Here is a 19,755-nt window from a genome sequence, read left to right as displayed (position 1 = left end):
CAGAAGGAAGAGCGCAGGGCAAGCTAGCGAGACAGAAGTTAAGCTCTCCTTGCAACATGGCAAATTGAACCTCCCCCATCCTCATTCAGATCTGGCGTTTGGAATTATTTTGGTTTTCATGAAGGAGGACGAGGAGGAACAGAGAGTCCAAGGTCCTCACTTAGTCTGGTTTACGCAAACACTGCCCTCTGTAAAGCTAAGCGTTCGCAAGCTCGGCGCAGGAGAACCGAGGAGAAGGAGGAAGAAGAAGATGATGATGTGAAGTTGAGAGTTGTTTGCCCCGGCGCTTGGGGGTCCCTCGATGTTTGCCATCGTAACTTACGAATGTGGGTTGGGGTGGTGAAATACCCCATCGCGATTACTAAGGGGTTGGCAAATACCCCCGAGGCGATGAGACAGGGGTAGCGAAATACCCTAATGCGAATAATGCGGGGTAGCAAAATGCCCCACCGCGACATCGGTAAAGGTAGCGATATACGAGTTACTAAGTGTGTCGGGGTTGCGGACAAATAGCCAGCCAAAAAGACAGACAGGAGCGCACACCACCGACAAGGACATGTCCCGCACCAGGCCGTGAGAGCCGAGGAGGGATTCAGGCGTAGCAGCTTCAACAGCATCAACATCTGTGTCAGCATCGCAAACCTCTCGGGGAAACCGCGGATTCTTTAGCGGAAGAAACTTAGGTGCATCGAGCACTGCTGCTGCTGCTCCTGCTACTCTAGGGCCCTTGCCCTTCGTCCCGTTTCGCGACAATACCCCCACCCTCCCTCACTGAGCCTCTGCACAAGGTCTAGCTGTCCTGCGGCCCGCGAGGGCGGGGTGGGGGTCCGCGTGTTATTATCCCAATAATAAGGGTTGTTACATCAAGCCAAACCTTTGTAAGCAAAGACCATCAAACTCAGAAGTGAGTGGTTGTTAAATGGGACAGTGTAGCCTGCAACAGGGATATTTTGGACAGCATTGTTTGACAGAGACAGGAGGATTTTTTATATCTATATTAATAATGCAGTATAGCCTACATTAAATATATTATGTATAACCCAGCTGAATGAAAAACAGTGCTTCAATAAAATTTCAAGGCACATGTATTCCAGTTTCAGATCCTAGTTGTATCACTTTATACCATCTTCTAGACTACATTGAATATTTTTTAGATCTATAAATGATATTGCAAGTATTATGTTTGAAAGTTTTAGTAATAGATAATAATAATAGATAATTTAAGTAATGTGAAAAAACATGATCAACCTGACAAGAAGTGTAGCCAAAATGTCTGTATCGCCCCCTGGTGTCTGACTGAGCTATATGTCATACCTCACCCACCACACCCAACCTTCATGTTAGCAGATCGGACAGGAGCAGCTAGAGAAGACATGCTAAGAGGAGAAAAGCACAGTCAGAGTCAGCATGTAGTGCATTGTGGAAAAGATCTGATTGGCCATGTTTTCATCATTCATCAATGCAATGATCCCAAACACACTGCCTAAAAGCATAGCTGGATAGGAAAAGACACAATGGATATCAGTTATGGACTGCCTCCCGGCAGGCCAGACCACAACATTATTGAAGCAGTGTGGGATTATCAGAGAACAGAACAAAAGGCAAAAATATCCAAAGAAGAGTTTTGAATGTTCTTCAGGAAACCTGGAGAACTATTCCTGCCGACTGCCTAAAGAAATGACAAGAAAGCTGCCTGCGAGAGCTCAGGCTGTGTTTAAGGATAAAGCTGGTCACATTAATTTCCCTAATTTCTTTCGGGATTAATAAAGTATTCTGATTCTGATAAATGTTGACTTTGAAGCTCATTAGAACAGTACAAACTCTGTTCCCCCCCTATTTCCTGTATTTATCTTTGTTTTTTAAGGGGTTGCTCATGACCTTTGGACATTACTATAGCTATCAAAAGAACATCCTGGAGTGCCCTCCCTCTTTCTCTCAGCTCATTTCAGCACAGATTTTCACTGGACCACCAGGGGGAGCAACATGTACTGATAGAGAACTATTCCTGAGAGCTGAGAGCACCGATGTGGCTGATTCAGGTCAGTGTTACGGTACAGTGATGCAGAATGAAGTCACAGCTCACACAGAGTCTGGGAAAGGCAAGCGTCAGTGTTTTTGTCCCGTGCCTGATATTACCATCATTTTACCATGTGACAGTTTGACATGAAAACATTATGATGCCATATCCAAAAGATAATTTTGAGTTACTGCAGTTGCAGGAAGCTGGTGCTAAAGCAGACCTGTAAGCAGAGACGGACACAAGGTGAGAGTGTTTTGATAAGTTTTATTTTACTAAAAAAAAAAAAACGGGGAGAAAGTTCACATTAACATTTAGCCTCAATATTACAGTATATTGAAATTCTTCTCAAAGGAAGTAAAATACAACATTTTATTTTCTTTTAACCTTATATTAAAAATATCAAATAGTACTCATCTAGCAGTGCTTGCAGTATTTTAAGATATGCTGCAGGCTTGATAGCAGAAAGGTTGGCTTTATACAGAGCACAGAGGGTTTTCTTTTATGCAGTTATGTATTTATTTACTTTTTTTTCTTTGCTTTGCAGAGACAGCCTACCTTTTTGTTATCTGGCCTAGTTTGATTGACAAGCTGAACATGCAATGAGGGCAACTACACAAAATCATCCTACAGATTATACCGGTGCAGTAAGACACTTGGAACAGGCTTGCAATGCAACAACAAAAAAACAAACAAACCAAAAAAGCTAAATGTTCCATTCGTTGTGTTTTGTCCAAACAACCGTCATGTCACAGGGTGCCCTCGCTCCTCTACAAAGTGATCTGAAATGAATTCTGGGTGTATTTTCAGTACAGCTTACCAACCATGGACATGGTGAATAAGAAAAGTAGACTAAAAAATAACATCACTACCTGAATAAACTTCAAAAAACACACTCCTTAGAGCATTTCTCTAGTTGCACAGAACTGTACAGGCACACGTATTATATATATTTAAAATAAATAGGGCTAATTTGGCCGAGACTCAGTGAGGAGGGCACTTCTCTCTTGCTTGTCAGTACAGAGAGAGGGAAAAGAAAAATTCCAGCCATTTACTGGGACGGCCGTTTTCTATAATTCTTGTGTTCCCTTAAACACACAAGTACACACACACGTCATGTACATCCACACTGTCATTCAGACACATTGGCCTCCTCCTACCACCCCCCCCCACACACACACACACAGAAAGCCCAGGGAAGGAAACAAAAATCAGGTGCTAAACATTATTCCAAAACATGTAAATGCCTTTATTTGTGGAATGCCTCTGACCAAGAAAACAAAAACAGAAAGTAGAGTTTGAGTCGACTGGTTTTTCAAATCATCAAACCAGAACTTGGCAAAGGGATGACAACACCCCACACGCCGAGGCATGATCCTGTGCCACTGCGCCAGGCTGTGGCCTCCAGACCCTTGTCCCCTCCCATTTTCCCCACAGTGGTCCCATAACTCCCTGTCTTCTTGCCAGTGGGAAGCGGCTGGGCTCTCCTCACGTTTACAGGACACGACACATGACTATTAAGACGCCCCGGAAATCTCCTTCACGTGCCCGGCTCCATCTCCTCACAGGACTGGGTGTGGTAGGGTCGGGTGGATGTGGGGTTTAAACGGAAGGGAGATGTGGAAGGGGAGGGCTGGGGGATTGGGGGGCTGTACAGTTGAGACGAGCTGCCTGCTGTGGGCGAGGGAGAGCTGAGGCAGGATTACTGACTGCTGGGGACCAATGTTTGTATGGAGTCTCTCTCTCTCACTCTTTCGTCTCCAGGTGAAGCCCTGTGGGAGGTGGCTGGGGATTAAACATCGGTGGAGAAGTAGAGTGTGTTTCGCTTCAGCTCAGCATAGGAGATGGGAGGATGCTGCAGGTAGTAGAGCAGCACCTGGACCTAAGAGAGGAGAAAACAAGGCTGTATGAGTACAGCTTCTGCTGGAACAATTTGCGCTTGGATGAGGGTGAAAATGATCATTCTGGATTTTGTGACAGAAACATTACAACCAACATATTTTTTTTTATATGGAAGCAGATATGGCTCATGAGCTGGCTGCTGTGATGTGCTTTGCTTTAAAATATCTGAATTTTTACATTTATTTTTACATTTTTACAATTTACAGGGCAGACAAATTGCTGCTGACCTAAAATGAGTAAGGGAAGGTTGTGGCAGTAAGCCATGGACGGAAAGTCACCTTTGACCATTATTAAAAAGAAAATCAGCTTCATAAACATAGATGAATCAATCAATCTAATGTTCTTCCTCTCTCTGCTCCACAAATTCCCCTTAATCTCCGCTTTAATAACCAGTTTTATCATAAGGGCACATGTCTGGTTAACGCTGTCGCAGCTCATCAGGAAAATCACCTCCTAGCGAGAATGTTGCCACTTTGCTAGGTGGAGGGTCTCTAATTAAAAAAACAAAATAAAAAAATACAAAGGAATCCATCACTAATTCACCCAGATTATACTTAGATTACATGCAGGATGAAGCACTGGCCTCATCTGTCTGACGTGTTGTATTCTTAATGCAGTAAACATTTAGACTTTAAATAAGCCTCAGTGCAAACACTGGGCTTCACTGTAATGGACAGATGGGACCGTGCATGTGCACTCTGCCCCCATTTATGATGATTTACTCTGGATGTTGTTTATTCTGCCAAGCGGAGCTATTTGTGAACAGGAAACATCTCTTTGCAGAGATGAATGGATAGCCTGCAGTCTAAATACAGCTGGGGTGGGTGGGGGTCAGTGACATTGGTCACTGGGTGATGTGGGAGTGAAATTCATCTGCAGATCACAAGCAGCAGCTGTGATACGCACATACGCACCAATTTAACATCGACCTCTTGTACCTGCTAGGCCAATTGATTTTTTTTTTATCTCAATTAACAAAATGCAGCTTTGTATTCAACTTTCAAAAACATCCATGCACCTGTGCCATGACGTCATGTGACCAGATGTCAGAAGCGGAGGTGATGTGCTGTCCCTTCGCGCTCTCTGACTCTGAGGGCCTGAGCAGAGTGGGGCCGAACACGGTGGCCAGGTTATGAAGGGACATCTTGTTGATGGGCTCCTTCTCAGCCACCCTGCAGAAACAACAACCAACAAGCACCGTTAGATTCTCTGTGATGAGCTTAGTCTTATGTATAAAGGTGACTGGAACAGGTTAAACATTTTTGTAAAGAAAAAAGCGAATAAGCACGATTAAAGAATAACAAAAAGTGTGTGTATTTGCGTGTCTGTGTACCGTTTGAGGTGCTCCAGCAGCGTGAGGAAGGTCATGATGTTGGGGTCAGGCAGCGAGCGCAGGAGGTGCATCATGCAGTTCTCCTTGGCTGCTGGGTCTGAGAGAGCTGTGAGAGAGGGAGGAAGAAGATGTCAGATTCAATTATGGCAAGACAGCTTTCTAACAGTCCTCATCTTCTCCAGTTGGTCAACTGTAACTCACTTTGGCAAAAGTCTAAACACACACACTTCCTGGAATGAATGTAAGAGCTCAAAGGTCGCACCTATGCCCTCCATGAAGGCGGGATAGAGGCGGTCAGTGAGGAGAGGCTCCGGCAGCTCCCTGAAGTACAGCTTCAGCGTTCCTGCAATGGCGTTGATGTCCATGTCGCTCAGCATCACCAGGATATCTTTGGTATCTGTAAATCAGACACAAACACTTATCACATTATTCAAGTTTTACACTTGATCTCTGCTTCCTCTGTCTCCAGGACTGAGGTGACCCCGCATGCATTGGTGTTTGACTTTTGTTTATCACATCAGAGTGGATGCTAGGCCCTGCTCAGTCACATCTCAGCGAAGTAAAAGCAGCTGTGACCACAAAGACTCTTATGCAACAGGAGACCTTGAACACGATACAGCTGCTGCTCCTCATCTGTCCTGGATTGCCTGACTGTCAGTTTTCACTAATCCCTCATCTAGAGTGCTAAAGCAAAGACCTCAGTTACTAAAAACCCGGCTGCAGAATTTTTTTACATCTAAAAGCAGCATAAGGTGCTACGTTTTTTGGAAATTACTGAGAAAAAAATGGGGTATGGTGGGATTGTAATGCGGGGGCAGCCGGTTTTGTGTTAAACCTATCGCCTTACTGACTCTCACATGACCCAAGTTCAGGACACATACAATAAAAGCCAAATGATGATTTATTTTTTTGCTGTGTGGATCATTTTATAATGTTTGCCAGTAACATCTGTAACCTGGTTGTTCATACGTGATTCCTGCTGAACAGAGTGAGCGAATTAATCGCTGTGCTGGAAAACAGAGTGAGCCCTGCAGAGTGTCCTCATACAGTCTGTCTGCGGTTTCCTGTCAGTTTCAGCTGTTCGCTGCAGTGAGACCAGTGTTTTTGACAATGTGCAGAGTGCACTGGGCGTCTCACAGATTTTTAAAAGCAAAGTGCAAGAACACAGACAGATGACTCATGTGTTCTGCTGAAAATCAGTATAAGACTTCACTGATACTGAACTATTGTTCTTGTGTCTGTATCTGACCAGCTTCAGAGGAATGTTTTTTTCTTTGTTAAGCCACTTCACACCAATCTGTGAATCACTCAAGCATAAAAAAGGCATCTAACTCAGGGGATGAACCATTGTTGTGTCTACACATAACAGACAACTTAGCAAAGAGTTTATTTTATCTTTGGATCTTTAGGTACTTTGTTGCTAGCTGCATTTGGCAAAACACAATTTGCCCCCATTTCTTTAGTTAATCCATCTACTGTTCACTGAAGCTTCATCAGAAATGGTCTAAGTAGAAGGATGACTGTTGCTGAGGTATGCCAGATTACACAAGAACTGAACTGAAAGTCAGCAGCAACATCTTTAGGACGATGCAATACTATCAGTCATAGACTGGCCTCCCTAGATTGTGGATCTCGACATTACTGAAGCAATGTGGGATCATCCTGTCAGAGAACATCCAAAGAAGAGCTTTGAGTGTCCTTCAAGAAGCCTCTTCCTACTGTTCCTGGGACTTCTTAGAGAAATTACAAAAAGGCAGCTTAAAGTAAGAAAGTTCAGGCTCACATGACGAATTATACAAACTCTGTATTTAGCTGTATCTTTGCCTCTCAATAAATTATTGCTATTTGGAATTTTCCTAGAGCAAAAGAAATGAACTGTGGCTCATGACTTTTGCACAGTAGTGTATAAATCTAAATGTCATTGCACATATTCTGCATCACAGAATCACCTCTACTGCATTGCAAAGAGAAAGAACAATAAACAATATTGTCGTGCAGTAAAGACGATGGGAGGAAGAGCGTGTCACACAGAGACAGTGAATGGAGTCTTACTGGTATCGAATGCTGATTTGAGGGCCTGGATATCAGTGGCCACCCCTGAGATCCTGTAGATTCCCACTTCATCGATCCCTCTCTTCTCCACCTCCTCAATGCACTGACGGACTATGTAAGGCACCTTGGAGCGCTCGCGCCTGTGGACACACACAGCAGTTATTTTCTGATGACTGAACTGGGCTTGCACATCTTCATCACAGGCGCCATGAAAACAGTTGTTTCTTTTCATGAGACGGGAACTTTTCTCATCATCTCACATACACATCAATGAATGCCTATTCATGAAACTTTCAATGTCTCATTCTATCATTTAGACACATGAGCTCTGAGCCCTTTTCAGTCTCAACAACAGGAACAAGCTTACTTTGTAACAACGTTGATTTTGACTCCAAACACGCCACTCTGTTTTTTGGACGGCGTTCTCTTTAAGCTGAGGTCTCGACTTGTAAACTTCATGGAGAATTCCACTTTAATCTGAGGAGGAACAAACAACATTAAGAAGGCAAAACTGAAACTCTGGGATTGTTACGAGTCACTTTGTGTGCGATGACTAACATCTGTTTTTTTATTAATTTTATTTCTATGTCTGGTTTCTGCTATCTTATTACTAAGTTTATATTTGTATTGTACAGCACTTTGGTCTATTTATAAATAAATGATGATGATGATGATGATCTTTAAGCTAATCATTTTAATATATGGAGAAAAAACCTAAAATAAAAGAAAAATTTGTGGAAAAAAGTTTATGGAAAAAAAAATAAATCAAGATTTCCTTTGTATATATTTAGTTATTCTATTCAAAATTCTGTCTGTACAAATCTCCGACCTTGAAGGCTTTATTTACTGGACGAGTCCAAGCTAAAAGTCCCTCTCAGATACTTACCCCATTCATCTCTATGACATCCATGTGCCAGTTCTTGGACTGCACAGTCTGAGGATCCAGCTGAAAGACACAACACAGACAGAAACATGGTTGTTAACATTTTTGAGAAGCCTAAATAAGGACATGACTAAATTCATACTGGGATTTTCCCAGGAACAGAAAAATTGCTTAATCACATCATCAGTGAGCCGTCACTCCCTTGGACAACTCGACATTTCTCAATACAACACACAGAAAGGAAGAAAAAAAAAAAGCCTGACAACAGTATCTGTACATTTCTTCGAAACCTGCTCACTTAATTCCAGCGTACCCACGGTGGGTGTTGTGACCAAACCGGACTTTGCCACCAGGGAAATTATTTTCCCACATAAATCCTCAGGAATGTTTGTTCTTGTAGTACGGAGATAGAGTCTGCTTTTATGCTTTAATCTGTCTCTAAATAAAACCTGAGAAAGCCTTAAATTTCCATTCTAAAACAGAAAGTGGTGAAGCAAAAGTAACCGTCCTCGTGTGTTTGACAGAGAAATGCCGATTTAACCTCTTTACATTTCACTAAAGAAGAATCCCAGTAAGACATTCAAGTATGATCTGACACCTTTGGGGTTTTGTAGCTACAGAGAATTAAAACATAATTAAAACAACTGAAAAATATCTCCAAAATTATAACCACATGGAGCTCAACGTTCGGTTTTAGTGGAGGATAAAATAAGGAAACTGGAGACATGACTGCACTACCCGAAGCCCAGGCAAAGTAATGCTTGTAACCCCGGGCTCTAACGTAGACGCTGGACAATAAACTGAAGGCAGTAAGTTTATCGTCCCACAACTTTGTCGCTTCTGCTGCCCTTGTACGTCTTCAGCAGTCTCTCAGGCGTCGAACGAGGGCTCCAGATTAACTGAGACACTTCTCCTCGTTCACCGCACATATTCTCAAAGCGTGGCTCTCACGTCTCTCAGTGAGGCAGCACAGACAGCTTGTTGTTGTTTTAAGTCTCCTGGAGTCTGCGCCCGCTGTGCGAGGCCACAACAGCTAATGCCTTTTTTATAGTTTCAGCATCTGCACTACTCAGTTATGTCATCGCAACCCTGCACAGCGATGTGCTTAACGTAGAGGAAAATTACTCTTGCTGGGTGAGCGCAGGGGTAGCACGCTCCTCTTATTGTCGGGATTAAAAGTTTTTAGTGAGTGTATTTCATTACCTCGTAAAAAGGCCATTTGGCACCGGTTTCACGCATTCCTATTATCGCTAAAGCCTGTTTTCCCAGCAGTGTTTGGGCTTCAGACGAAGGACAGGTAATCACTGCAATCGGGGCTTTACACAGCAACTGCCGAGAAGGGAACCGGGCAAAGATCCAAGGCTCACTGATGACGCCTCTTTAAGCCCCCCTGGAGTAAACTAATTGAAAAAAATAAAAAGAAATATCCTACCCATTTCCTCCTTATTACTCTGCTCATTTCTAAAAATCCTAATTAAAAATGAATGTACTCAAATAGGGTTGTAAAAACAAAAAGGGTCCATTACAGCCATTTGTATACTCAGTGACCCTGTCCAAGCCTGTATCCACAACTGGGCCGTTTATTAAAAAATAGCTGAGAGGAACTTGCTCCCCCACTCGCCTGCTTCCCTGAGAAATGAGTTTGAGAGGAGGCCTGCATGAAGCAAGCTTTCATTTACTTTATAGTATTTCATTCAGAATAAAGCACAAAATGTCAGCAGGAGGGATTGCACTGCAAGACGCGGTTTGTGACTTAGCGGAGGATGAGTTCAGTCAGCTGGTCTAACAGCAGAGGGAGGATTTAAGGTTTTATTCCGAGTGACAGCTCGCAGTCAGGGAACCTTCAGGAAGATGGCAGGAGGTAACAGAGCTGAGACTTGATATGAGAGACGTAAAGAAGAAAAAAGACGTTTGCTCCCATATAAAAGAACCCAGCTTTTATATGGGAGCAAGTGTGCGCACCGAGTATGAGGTACAGCCGGTTTACTTCCATCCGGCCGTATATGTGCACGTCCCACTAACTCTGTACTCTGTGTGCTTAAACACACTAACCCTCATTTATCTGCTCTCCTGCATGTTTGAGCGTATTGAAATGAACATAACGGGAAGCATGCGGCCGCCGTGTGATTCGGTCCATTTGCAGAAACCTACAGAAAAGTCACGGTTGATTTGAGTATCCTTTTTCCTGCATGTTGCTGGACTCTAGGTCAGTCATGCAGAATACAGGCTTTGATATCATGACTAAGAGTCTCCAAATAAAGAAGCAGGCAGACATGAGCCGGGACGTACATGCAGTTTGAACAGAGTACAGGCTGTGCTCTACTCAGACTGATCTACAAGATCAAAGCTGATAAGTCATTCTTTTGTGCTACTAAATGGTTTCTTTTACACCGACAGGGCAGAATGTGGTTATCAGTCACACAGTATTACTCAGACTTGTACTCTGGATTTCAGTTTTACATTTCAAGAAAAAAAAATAAAATCTTGTTCCCGCCCAGTTTTGAACCGGGGACCTTTTGCGTGTTAGGCGAACGTGATAATGACTACACTACGGGAACTAACTGAGAGCCCTCCCCCCTCCCCTCTGGAAATATAATCCCGCCCTCCACCCTGCTGTGGATCTGAGACTGACAGCAACAACACAGGGGCAATCAAGGGTCTGCATCCCCTATGGAGCTGCACAAGCCTCAACACATGCAGCGCTACAAAGAATCTTGATGCATCGGTGTACATCATCCATGATGTTCTCTGTGCACAGGGATCCCTCTTTCCTGTCCACAGGAACACTATACATGAAAGCATTTTCATCTGACAAGCGTGACCGATGCGGGTCTGTGAAAGGACAGTTGTTTGCAAAACTACGTTTCAGTTAAGTGCAAAAAGAAAATCTTGCTCAGATGTGCAAATTTGTCACCAATATGAACATTTAGTATCACATGCTGCTCAGATTTAGTACAACTAAAGAGCAGTGTTTGGACACTTGTTTGTTTTGTGTGATTATAAATTTATGTAAAAGCAAGAGCTGAATAATGCAGACCAAAGAGAAGGAAAACAGCGGCAGAAGCCTGAACCAAACAGTCAGGTACAAAGTGATGTGTAAAGCCAAACTAATGAAATCTCTATAGACTTAATTAGCTTATTGTTGCTGTGCTTGGAGAGGTAATGCGTGCTGGCGACAACACAGCAAAAAGCATAACTTGATCTTTTGATATGCTAAATTAATGAATCGCTGTTTAATTTGTCCTTTGTGTTTCATCACACTTTTTCACCACTGCTTCTCTGCCTGATTAAATATTCATTCAGCTGCAGAAAGCTTTTTATTAGTCCTTTAATTAGAACGTGGTGCTAACTGCGCGGCTCCTTGGATTTAGCAGGATTACAGGAACCGTGTGCACAGTGACTGAACCTTCATTTCATTTTTTTTCTTTTTAATTTCCAGCTAACACATCCTGCAGCAGCAAAGTTGCTCCTGCTCCATAAGCAACAGGACTATTTTTGGATTCATGAACCATAATGTTTATATGACTCTTTACTCAACAGCTGCTGATGTCAACGAGGCCATGGGAGGTCTTTGACTCGGTTGCCATGTTGCCTTCTGCCCTCTCTTCCTAGTTTGGGCCAATCGGCAGGGATTTTCAACTGAATGAGAGTTGTGATTTGCAGACTAGTCTTTTATCTCTGCCAGCAGTGTGTGATTCTCATCCAGCCCCTGTAAGCAGCGACACACAGATGAGTACTACACTTACGCAACACCATCCTTGCCTGCAGCAGAGCGGAGCACTGATACTGAAACGCAGAAAAACATAAAGGGGTGAAATATTCCTTTAATATTCAGAGTCAAAAACAAACACCTCCTTTATTTTCCTTAAAATACCCATATGATCAGTTTTTTATGATTTCTTCATTGTGCTGCAGCATGAACGTGCTCAGGAAAAGACCGAAATCTCTTCAAATTCACGTGATTTCAGGAACTTTGTTATTGACCAGTGTCATCTCTCGTTTCCACATGGAGGAGAGACACAGTCAAAGACTACTTTGTTTCATTTACTTTGACATTTTATCATTTAAATGCACCGTTCCCACCATCCAAAGTCTGTCAACTGTAGCCATGGCAACTAACCTCCCAGCTAATGTGAAAAAAAGAACTGGAGTAAGATTCAACTGAGCAACTATGCGAGTTTGTTTTCCTGATTATTTAGTAACTTTTCATCGCATTACTTTTGCTGCTCAGGCTCACAGCATGTGCTTTATGTTTACCAGCAGTGACAAATACACTTTTAGTGACCATATCTTTATAGATACCTGCATGCAAGGGGCAAAAATAAAGTGCACAACACTACTGTGATTAATAGCACATCCCCAAAATCTCACTCCGTAATTAGATGATTAATGCCTTTGTGTCACTGTAAGGAGATTAAAGGCTATTTGCATGCTGGCTGCTGCACAGCCAGAAGCAAGGGGGTCACTGTGGGCATCAACCTGAGAATGCTTTACTGACCTGCCACTCCCCTCCTGGAGCCCATTAACCAATCACAGATCTTGCACACAGGGGGGGATGAATTGGGGCCAATAAAGGGCCATGCCCTCCGGTGGAGACAGGAGGAGATTTATGTGGCCTATATAAAAAGGCCATTAGGGGAGTAGATGGCATTTTAGGCACACAGAAAGGATGAAATGCTAATATCTCATCTGCACCAATCAACATACTAAAATGGAGAGTATAATTTCCATATGGGAGCTGAAATGCTGCAAGGGTAAGAGGTAGGATGAGCGAGTGGGAGGGAAGATGATAATGGTCGGATGCGATTCTCCTCGATGGCTTAGTCTGCATTGTTCTCTGCACTAAGCTGGCTAAAAGTCCACAAAAAGGAGGGAAAAACAGAACACAACGCAAAAGCTACAACCCCACATCCCAGCCTCAAGGCTATTTGCTCCTTTGTTGCGACACATCAAATATATTGTGTCTAGTTCTACACCAATTAGCGTTTTCCAGCCAGCTTTCCATCTCATCACACTGTGTCTTAATTAGGCGCTGCTTCCAGCTCACGTAGGGAGCACAATTCCCTGGTGTACTTCCGTGCCCTCACCTATCCTTTTCATTCCTCTAAACACCCAGTAAATAACATGATGCATGCCACAGATGCACAGACAGAAACAAGACGCACTATGCCCTAAAGTCTGCTTTTCCTGGCCCCAACAATTATGATTCAAATTTCTAGACGCATATCTGCATGATTTAATTTTAAAAGCATGCACAACAGAGTGCACACACACACTGCTTAACCAAAAACTAAGAATGAACCCTTTACAGAAAACAGAACTATTCAAAAAATCCATGCGTGCCTCCGCTGTGTTATGGTTTTAGATAATATCAGTGGATAGTTAAACATCATCGAGAGCAATCCCCAGCATGTTGCAATGAAACACATGACCGAGGGAAAGAAAGGGGGGGACTGTAGAAAGACTGATAGGATCAAAAGGCAACCAAGCTTGGAAAAATGACAACACAAGCTCACTCAAAAAAAAAGAAAAAGAAAGAAAAAGTGACAAGAATTAAAGGATGAACCTTACAGAGCAGATGGGTGAACAGGGATTTCGGCACGGTGTGAGTGCAGGGTGGCAAGATACCAAAAAGACTTATTGCCAAAGCTGAGAAATTTGGACAGCAGTGAGACAAAGGGACTTCCTCCTCTAATGCCTTGACATTAACACGGTGGTACCTGTGTACAGAGAAATAATGTATGTAATCACTGTTTTATTCCGCTCAGTATAAAAGAGTGGTCAGCTTTCCTCAGGCTCGTGCTGAATAATGGAAAACATGGAAGCAAAGGTCAGCCTAAATCTGACTCTTTGTTATGAACACGGTTATGATGCACACAAATTACAGCTCAAAACGCTGTTGATACTGAAGAAGAGGAGGGCTGTGCAAGAACGTGGTCACCCCCTCCAGATAAATAAATACCTAAAAATTCCTCAGCTTATGTCTGCATTACTCTGTTTCAGCTGTGTGTGCAGAGGTGTGCACTGAATCACAGAACCTTTGCTGCTCAGCCAAAAGAGTCACAAACCAGAAACTGCATTTAAACAACGTCGCAACACCACGAAAGGCCAGTTGCAGACACTACAAAGAAAGGGATAATAACTGGCTGCATACCAAAACGACATCATGCAAACATTCCAGATGTGTGTCTCAGAGACAATATGGAGTAATATGACACTTAATAAACAGAAGAAGAAAAAATCGTTGCTTTAAATGCCAAAGAGGCGTCATTATCACAACTGAACAGCAGAGGGAGCCATTCTGATCGTCAAACAACATGACAAGCTGCCTTTTAGTCATCACTAGTAGCTTTTTTTTAATTTTATTTTTTTAAAGGAGAAAAAAAGGCTTGTGGATATGAAGACTGATGGAGAGGAGAGGGCAGGGAGCAGGAAATTATTATTTCATATTATTAAACAGAGTGCTTTTAGAGCGATCGTGAATTCCTATCTTAATTAAATCGTCGCACAGTCCCGTTTCATGTCGGTACCATTTTTTCAAATATTAACATCTTCTCACAAGTTATTCACAAGTGAGTGTAACCGATCCTGCATCAAACTCCAGTGCAATTCAGGATTAATCAAGAATATTCAATACTTTTTAAAGCTCAAATATTAAAGTTAGTAATAGAGATGCAGATTCTACCAGGGTAAAAAAGGGAAATAAACCCATATCCTTATTTCTGGGTCACAGTTTAGCCATCACTGTCATCACTAGCTACATTCAGTCATTTGACCTTTCAGAATAGAACAATAGTCAACTCAGAAATAAAGACACCCATTAAGAGAGCACACGCACACAGAAAGGGATGAACTGAGGATAAAAGAGAGGGAGAACCAACAGATGGAAGTGACACAGTGATAAATAGAGGATGAAAAAAAGATTAAAGAGCAAAAACCACAGCTTGTGTGTGTGTGTGTGTGTGTGTACATATGTTAACCAGAAACCTTTTGTCTGAGCAGCTTGCTGCGGACGCGGCCCCATAGCTTGGCCCCAGTGTTGCTGTGCCTCTTGTGCACAGGGGTCTGTGGCTGGCTGGACAGATTGTGCTGATTCTGATCCACGCAGCAGTGCTGCTCCAGACGCTCGCACACCGAGTTCAAGTTTACATCCGATACCAAGATCTCCGTCATGCCAAAGCCTGTGAATTCCTCTCCCACCGATGGTGGAGGAAGAACACCGCGGACGATGAAGAGGATGGGAGTACGGATCCCCACGGAAGCTCTTAGTGATCAGTGAGTCGCTTCAGCAATCAAGTTTCAGAAAAAGACTCTGAAATTCACTTCAAAAGAGGAATGAGTGATGAGGAGGAGGAGAAGTAGAGAAAGATGCTGCCATGGTGTCCTTGATAAGCCTGATAGTAGGTCCACGCTGATGCCCCTCTCTGTGAGTTCGCTCCACAGTCAGCTGCCAGCATCTCCTCAGTGTGCGATCTGACTTCCACAACAGCAAGCACACATACAGAGCGACTGAGCGAGAGAGAAAGAGAGAGAGCGCGAGAAGAGGGAGGGAGATGGGGGGTGAATGGGCTCCCGCTGTCAGTGAGCAGCTCTGCTTCTCCAGATGTTGATGGACACACCTCCAAAGAGAGAGAAGGGAGGGGAGGAGGGCACAATAAACAGTCAATGAGAAATGAGGGGGGAGAGAGGGTGAGAGAGAGAGCGAGAAGGAGCAAAGGCTAAATGCTGGACTCTGTTTTGTTCAGTGCTTTGACCCCTTGTCAACCTTTCCCAGAGTTGGCCAGCATGCTCAGGAAGTGAGTAAACAAAGAACTGTGACGATGAGAAAGAGGCAGTGAAAGCATGAAAGACAGACAGGTAATACCTGCGTCGCCAAAAACATGACTTGAAACACACAGGCAGACCTCTAAGAAGCTCTAAAGGCTCCTATGTTGTCATATCCTTTTAAAATCTGACTAGAAATATCTTTGCTCTCTCCCCCTCTTCTCTGTGCCTCCCTCTGCAGATGACTTCTCCTCCCGCATTCTTACAGTTCTCCGATTTCCATCGTCTACTCTCTGCGAATGCGTGCGTCATTTTTCCACTACAATGCTCGACACTTTTCACCGTGCCTGTATGCTGACATTGGAAAGTCACTCAAAGACATCCACACGCACGCTCACACCCCGGGAGACACGGCCAGCGAATCTCCATGTTTATTCAACAGGACAGCCGGAGCTGGCTGCTCTTAAGAGAAGGATTCCTCTGTATAATGGATCGATATGGGGCAAGGGAGCCTGTGTATGCCTGTCAAACTCCATCTCCATCCACCGTGTCCCATCCCATTTGAATTAGGGAGGGGGGGTTCTGCTGGTGGAAAAGGTTACAGACATGAGGCTGCATTTTAAAACCCCCAGACTGGTAAGACGCACCGTCTACTGGGCTGAAATGTCTTTGTGATTCAGAGACAGTATCTGCGATGAAATAATTATAATTTAGTTACCTTCTGCTAAAGCGGCAGATTTTTTTTTTTTTTTTGCTGTTTTCGCCACAGTTTTTAGCAACAAATTGGACTCATCCCGTCATCACAAGGCGTCTCAGCTAACAGCAGACAGCCTGATACCATAGTGTAAAAACATGTAGGTTAGAATGTGTTCTGTGGTAATGATAAAACACTAAAGTGGGAGCAGGACGGCCAGCATGTCTCACTTTGTGACCGAAAGTGTAGTACAGAGGGGGTGGTGGTGGAGGAGACCTCAGTCAACCCTCGCCACAGACTATTTTTAACTCTCAGAATTCGTAACTATGAAGCATACACACTCTATGCGTCATATCTTGGAAGGAATGTCTGGGAAAACCATGTTTTTAAAATGGGAGGAAAAAAAAACCCCACAGGGCGACAGGAAATTTTTTGGGCAACGCACTGAAAGAATCGTACATCGAACTGTAGCTTGTTTGATTGATTTCTGCTATCACAGCATCCAGAAGAGAAAATAAAGACTAAAACAAGCAGAAAAATAAACTACAATCAGCAAGTGTCATCATATGTGATGGGAGCTTCAAAATTAGTACAAGCAGCAGAGGCCAAGATACCCTGAGCGTCTGCAGTCTAGTCCTAAAATGATTTCACATCGTCATTGAAACAATTCTAAATCTTTCATTAGAACCTCGTGGCTCGAATTCTTACTACTTTCAGATCATACACCTGCAGTCTGGTTCATGGGGAAAGCTTCAAGTTTCAAGCTCAAGCCAAGAAAGCTTTTCACACTTTGGAAAATCCCCCCAGAGCTGCTTTCACAGGCCGAGCAGCAGCAATCTTCGCTCGCAAGATCAGTCAAGTGCGTCTTTAGCCGTCCCGCTTCAGTACAGGATGAGACAAAAAAACCGAATTCCTCTCATTTCCAATTGAAATGCAACATCATCATCATCATTTATTTATATAGCACTTTAAAAACACACCTGGTAGACCAAAGTGCTGTACAATACTAATATGCACATAGTAATAAAACCAGACATAGCAATAAATTTTTAAAAAAAAAAGTCAGTTACCCACAGAGTTAAAAGCCAGAGAATAAAAATAAATTTTTAATAAAGACTTAAAAACTGGCACTGATGTAGCCTGTCTAACATGGAGAGGAAGGTTATTCCAAAGCATCGGCGCTGCAACAGAGAACGCTCGGTCTCCTCTAAGTTTCAGCCGTGACTTTGGGACCGAAAGCAGCAACTGCTCAGCTGACCGAAAGGAACGAGTGGGGACGTGGGGCTTCAACAAGTCAGACAAATAAACCGTTGCCAGACCATTTAGAGATTTAAAAACCAATAAAAGGACTTCAAAACGGGTCCTAAATTCAATTGGAAGCCAGTGTAAAGAGGCCAAAATCGAGTGATGTGATCAAATTTCCTTCTGTCAGTTAAAAATCATGCCGCAGCATGTTGCACTAATTGCAAGCATGACAAAGTGCCCTGCCCAACCCCTATTAAAAGAGAATTGCAATAATCTAAACGTGAGGTAATAAAGGCATGAATAACACTTTCCAAGTCACGCTTGGAAAGAAAGGGCTTAACCTTCGTTAAACGTCTGAGGTGACAGAATACTGATTTTACCACCCCATTTACATGGTCATCAAAGGTAAGTGCAGAATCAATTTTAACTCCGAGATTTGTGATCGAACTCTTTAGTTGGGAAGTCAAAGCTGCAAGATCAACATCTGGAGTATGAGAAAAACGATTAGGGCCAAATAAAATCGCTTCTGTCTTCTGATCATTAAAATTTAAAAAGTTTTTTGCCATCCATGCTTTGACAGCAGTAAGGCAGTCAAGCAGAGGTCGACTTGGGAGACTATCAGAATGACTAAAAGGTAAGTAGAGCTGGCAGTCATCTGCATATAGATGGAATGGCACTTTATGTTTTCGGAAAATCGCGCCAAGAGGCAAAAGGTACAGTGAAAACAATAACGGCCCAAGAATAGATCCCTGTGGCACACCCCAAAGCAGAGGGGCCACAGAGGATGAAGCCGACCCCAACTTAACACAAAAGGTCCTATTTAAGAGATAGGACTTTAACCACACAAGTGCCGAACCAGAAATTCCCACACAGTGCTGTAAGCGGGAGATGAGCAAATCGTGATCCACAGTGTCAAATGCAGCGGTCATGTCCAACAAGACCAGCACTGCATATTTACCACGGTCTGTCGCTATCAGGATGTCATTCATAACTTTTACGAGGGCTGTCTCCGTACTGTGGAATGGCTTAAAGCCGGACTGAAAGATTTCTGACAATTTAGAGTCATTCCATCAACTGAGTATAAACAATCCTCTCCAGAATCTTACTAAGAAAGGGAAGCTTAGAGATGGGTCTAAAATTTGATATGACTGAACTGTCTAAGTTCTTCTTAAGTGAAGGATGTATGACTGCATGCTTAAATTCCCTAGGTACTTGACCAGACAAAAGACTAGTATTAATAATGTTCAGAATGTGCGGTCCGATGATAGGAAATACTGTACCTTTTTAAGAAAATGGGGAGGAACATGAGGACACCTGATTGCATACTTTTACTGGCTTACAGTCACAAAACATGAAGCATTAACAATAAAAGCAAACAGATGTTCATAAATGAAGCCTGCTGCAAACTATGTTATTGAGAAGGTTCATGGTGTCCAATCTCAGATTCCAGATCTCATTCAAGCTTAAAAATAACCAAATACGAGGAAAAGTTCGTTTTAATCCACGATTAAAATTTTGCTTTAGGTTTTTTTTTTGTGTTGTATTTTTTTTTTTTGGGGGGGGGGGGGGGGGGGGGGGTAAGAGCAGATTAATGGTCTATTAATGGTCTGTGTCCATGTCTGCAGAGTATAATCACAGTAAGAGAGGGGCAGCCAATTAGAAGGAAGCTGGCTTTCAGGGAGGGGCTCTTAAAGAGACAGGAGCGAAAACTATTTAGCTCCTACAGTGATCACAGTTTAATGATAAATAATATGGTGACAGAAATTAGTATAACAGGCTCAAATAAGCCTTATTTTCTCTCTTGGTACCATAAAACTACAGTTTATGCCTGCTAGCAAAATTTAGCTTCATGTGTTGTGATATTA

General features: G+C 43.0%; 1 protein-coding gene across 3 annotated transcripts in view; it reads right to left on the bottom strand.

Moving 5' to 3' along the window:
• Positions 1-3,635: 3,635 nt before the first annotated feature.
• abr (ABR activator of RhoGEF and GTPase) overlaps positions 3,636-19,755 on the bottom strand; it is a 121,217-nt gene continuing 105,097 nt past the window's right edge. For all 3 annotated transcript variants that reach the window (XM_085420223.1, XM_085420224.1, XM_085420225.1), the window contains exons 17-23: positions 8,191-8,250; positions 7,672-7,781; positions 7,305-7,444; positions 5,515-5,649; positions 5,253-5,358; positions 4,938-5,091; positions 3,636-3,899 (exon numbers count right to left, since the gene is read on the bottom strand). In XM_085420223.1, the coding sequence (XP_085276349.1) occupies positions 3,810-3,899; positions 4,938-5,091; positions 5,253-5,358; positions 5,515-5,649; positions 7,305-7,444; positions 7,672-7,781; positions 8,191-8,250 (795 nt within the window). In that variant the 3' untranslated portion in view covers positions 3,636-3,809. The remainder of the gene's footprint in view (positions 3,900-4,937; positions 5,092-5,252; positions 5,359-5,514; positions 5,650-7,304; positions 7,445-7,671; positions 7,782-8,190; positions 8,251-19,755) is intronic.

This window comes from Rhamphochromis longiceps, linkage group LG10 (assembly GCF_057381845.1).
Source record: "Rhamphochromis longiceps isolate RC_006_pf linkage group LG10, R_longiceps_female_GT1.1, whole genome shotgun sequence".
In the NCBI taxonomy this organism is placed as follows: Eukaryota; Metazoa; Chordata; class Actinopteri; order Cichliformes; family Cichlidae; genus Rhamphochromis; species Rhamphochromis longiceps.
This window is presented reverse-complemented; position numbering and strand designations above follow the sequence as displayed.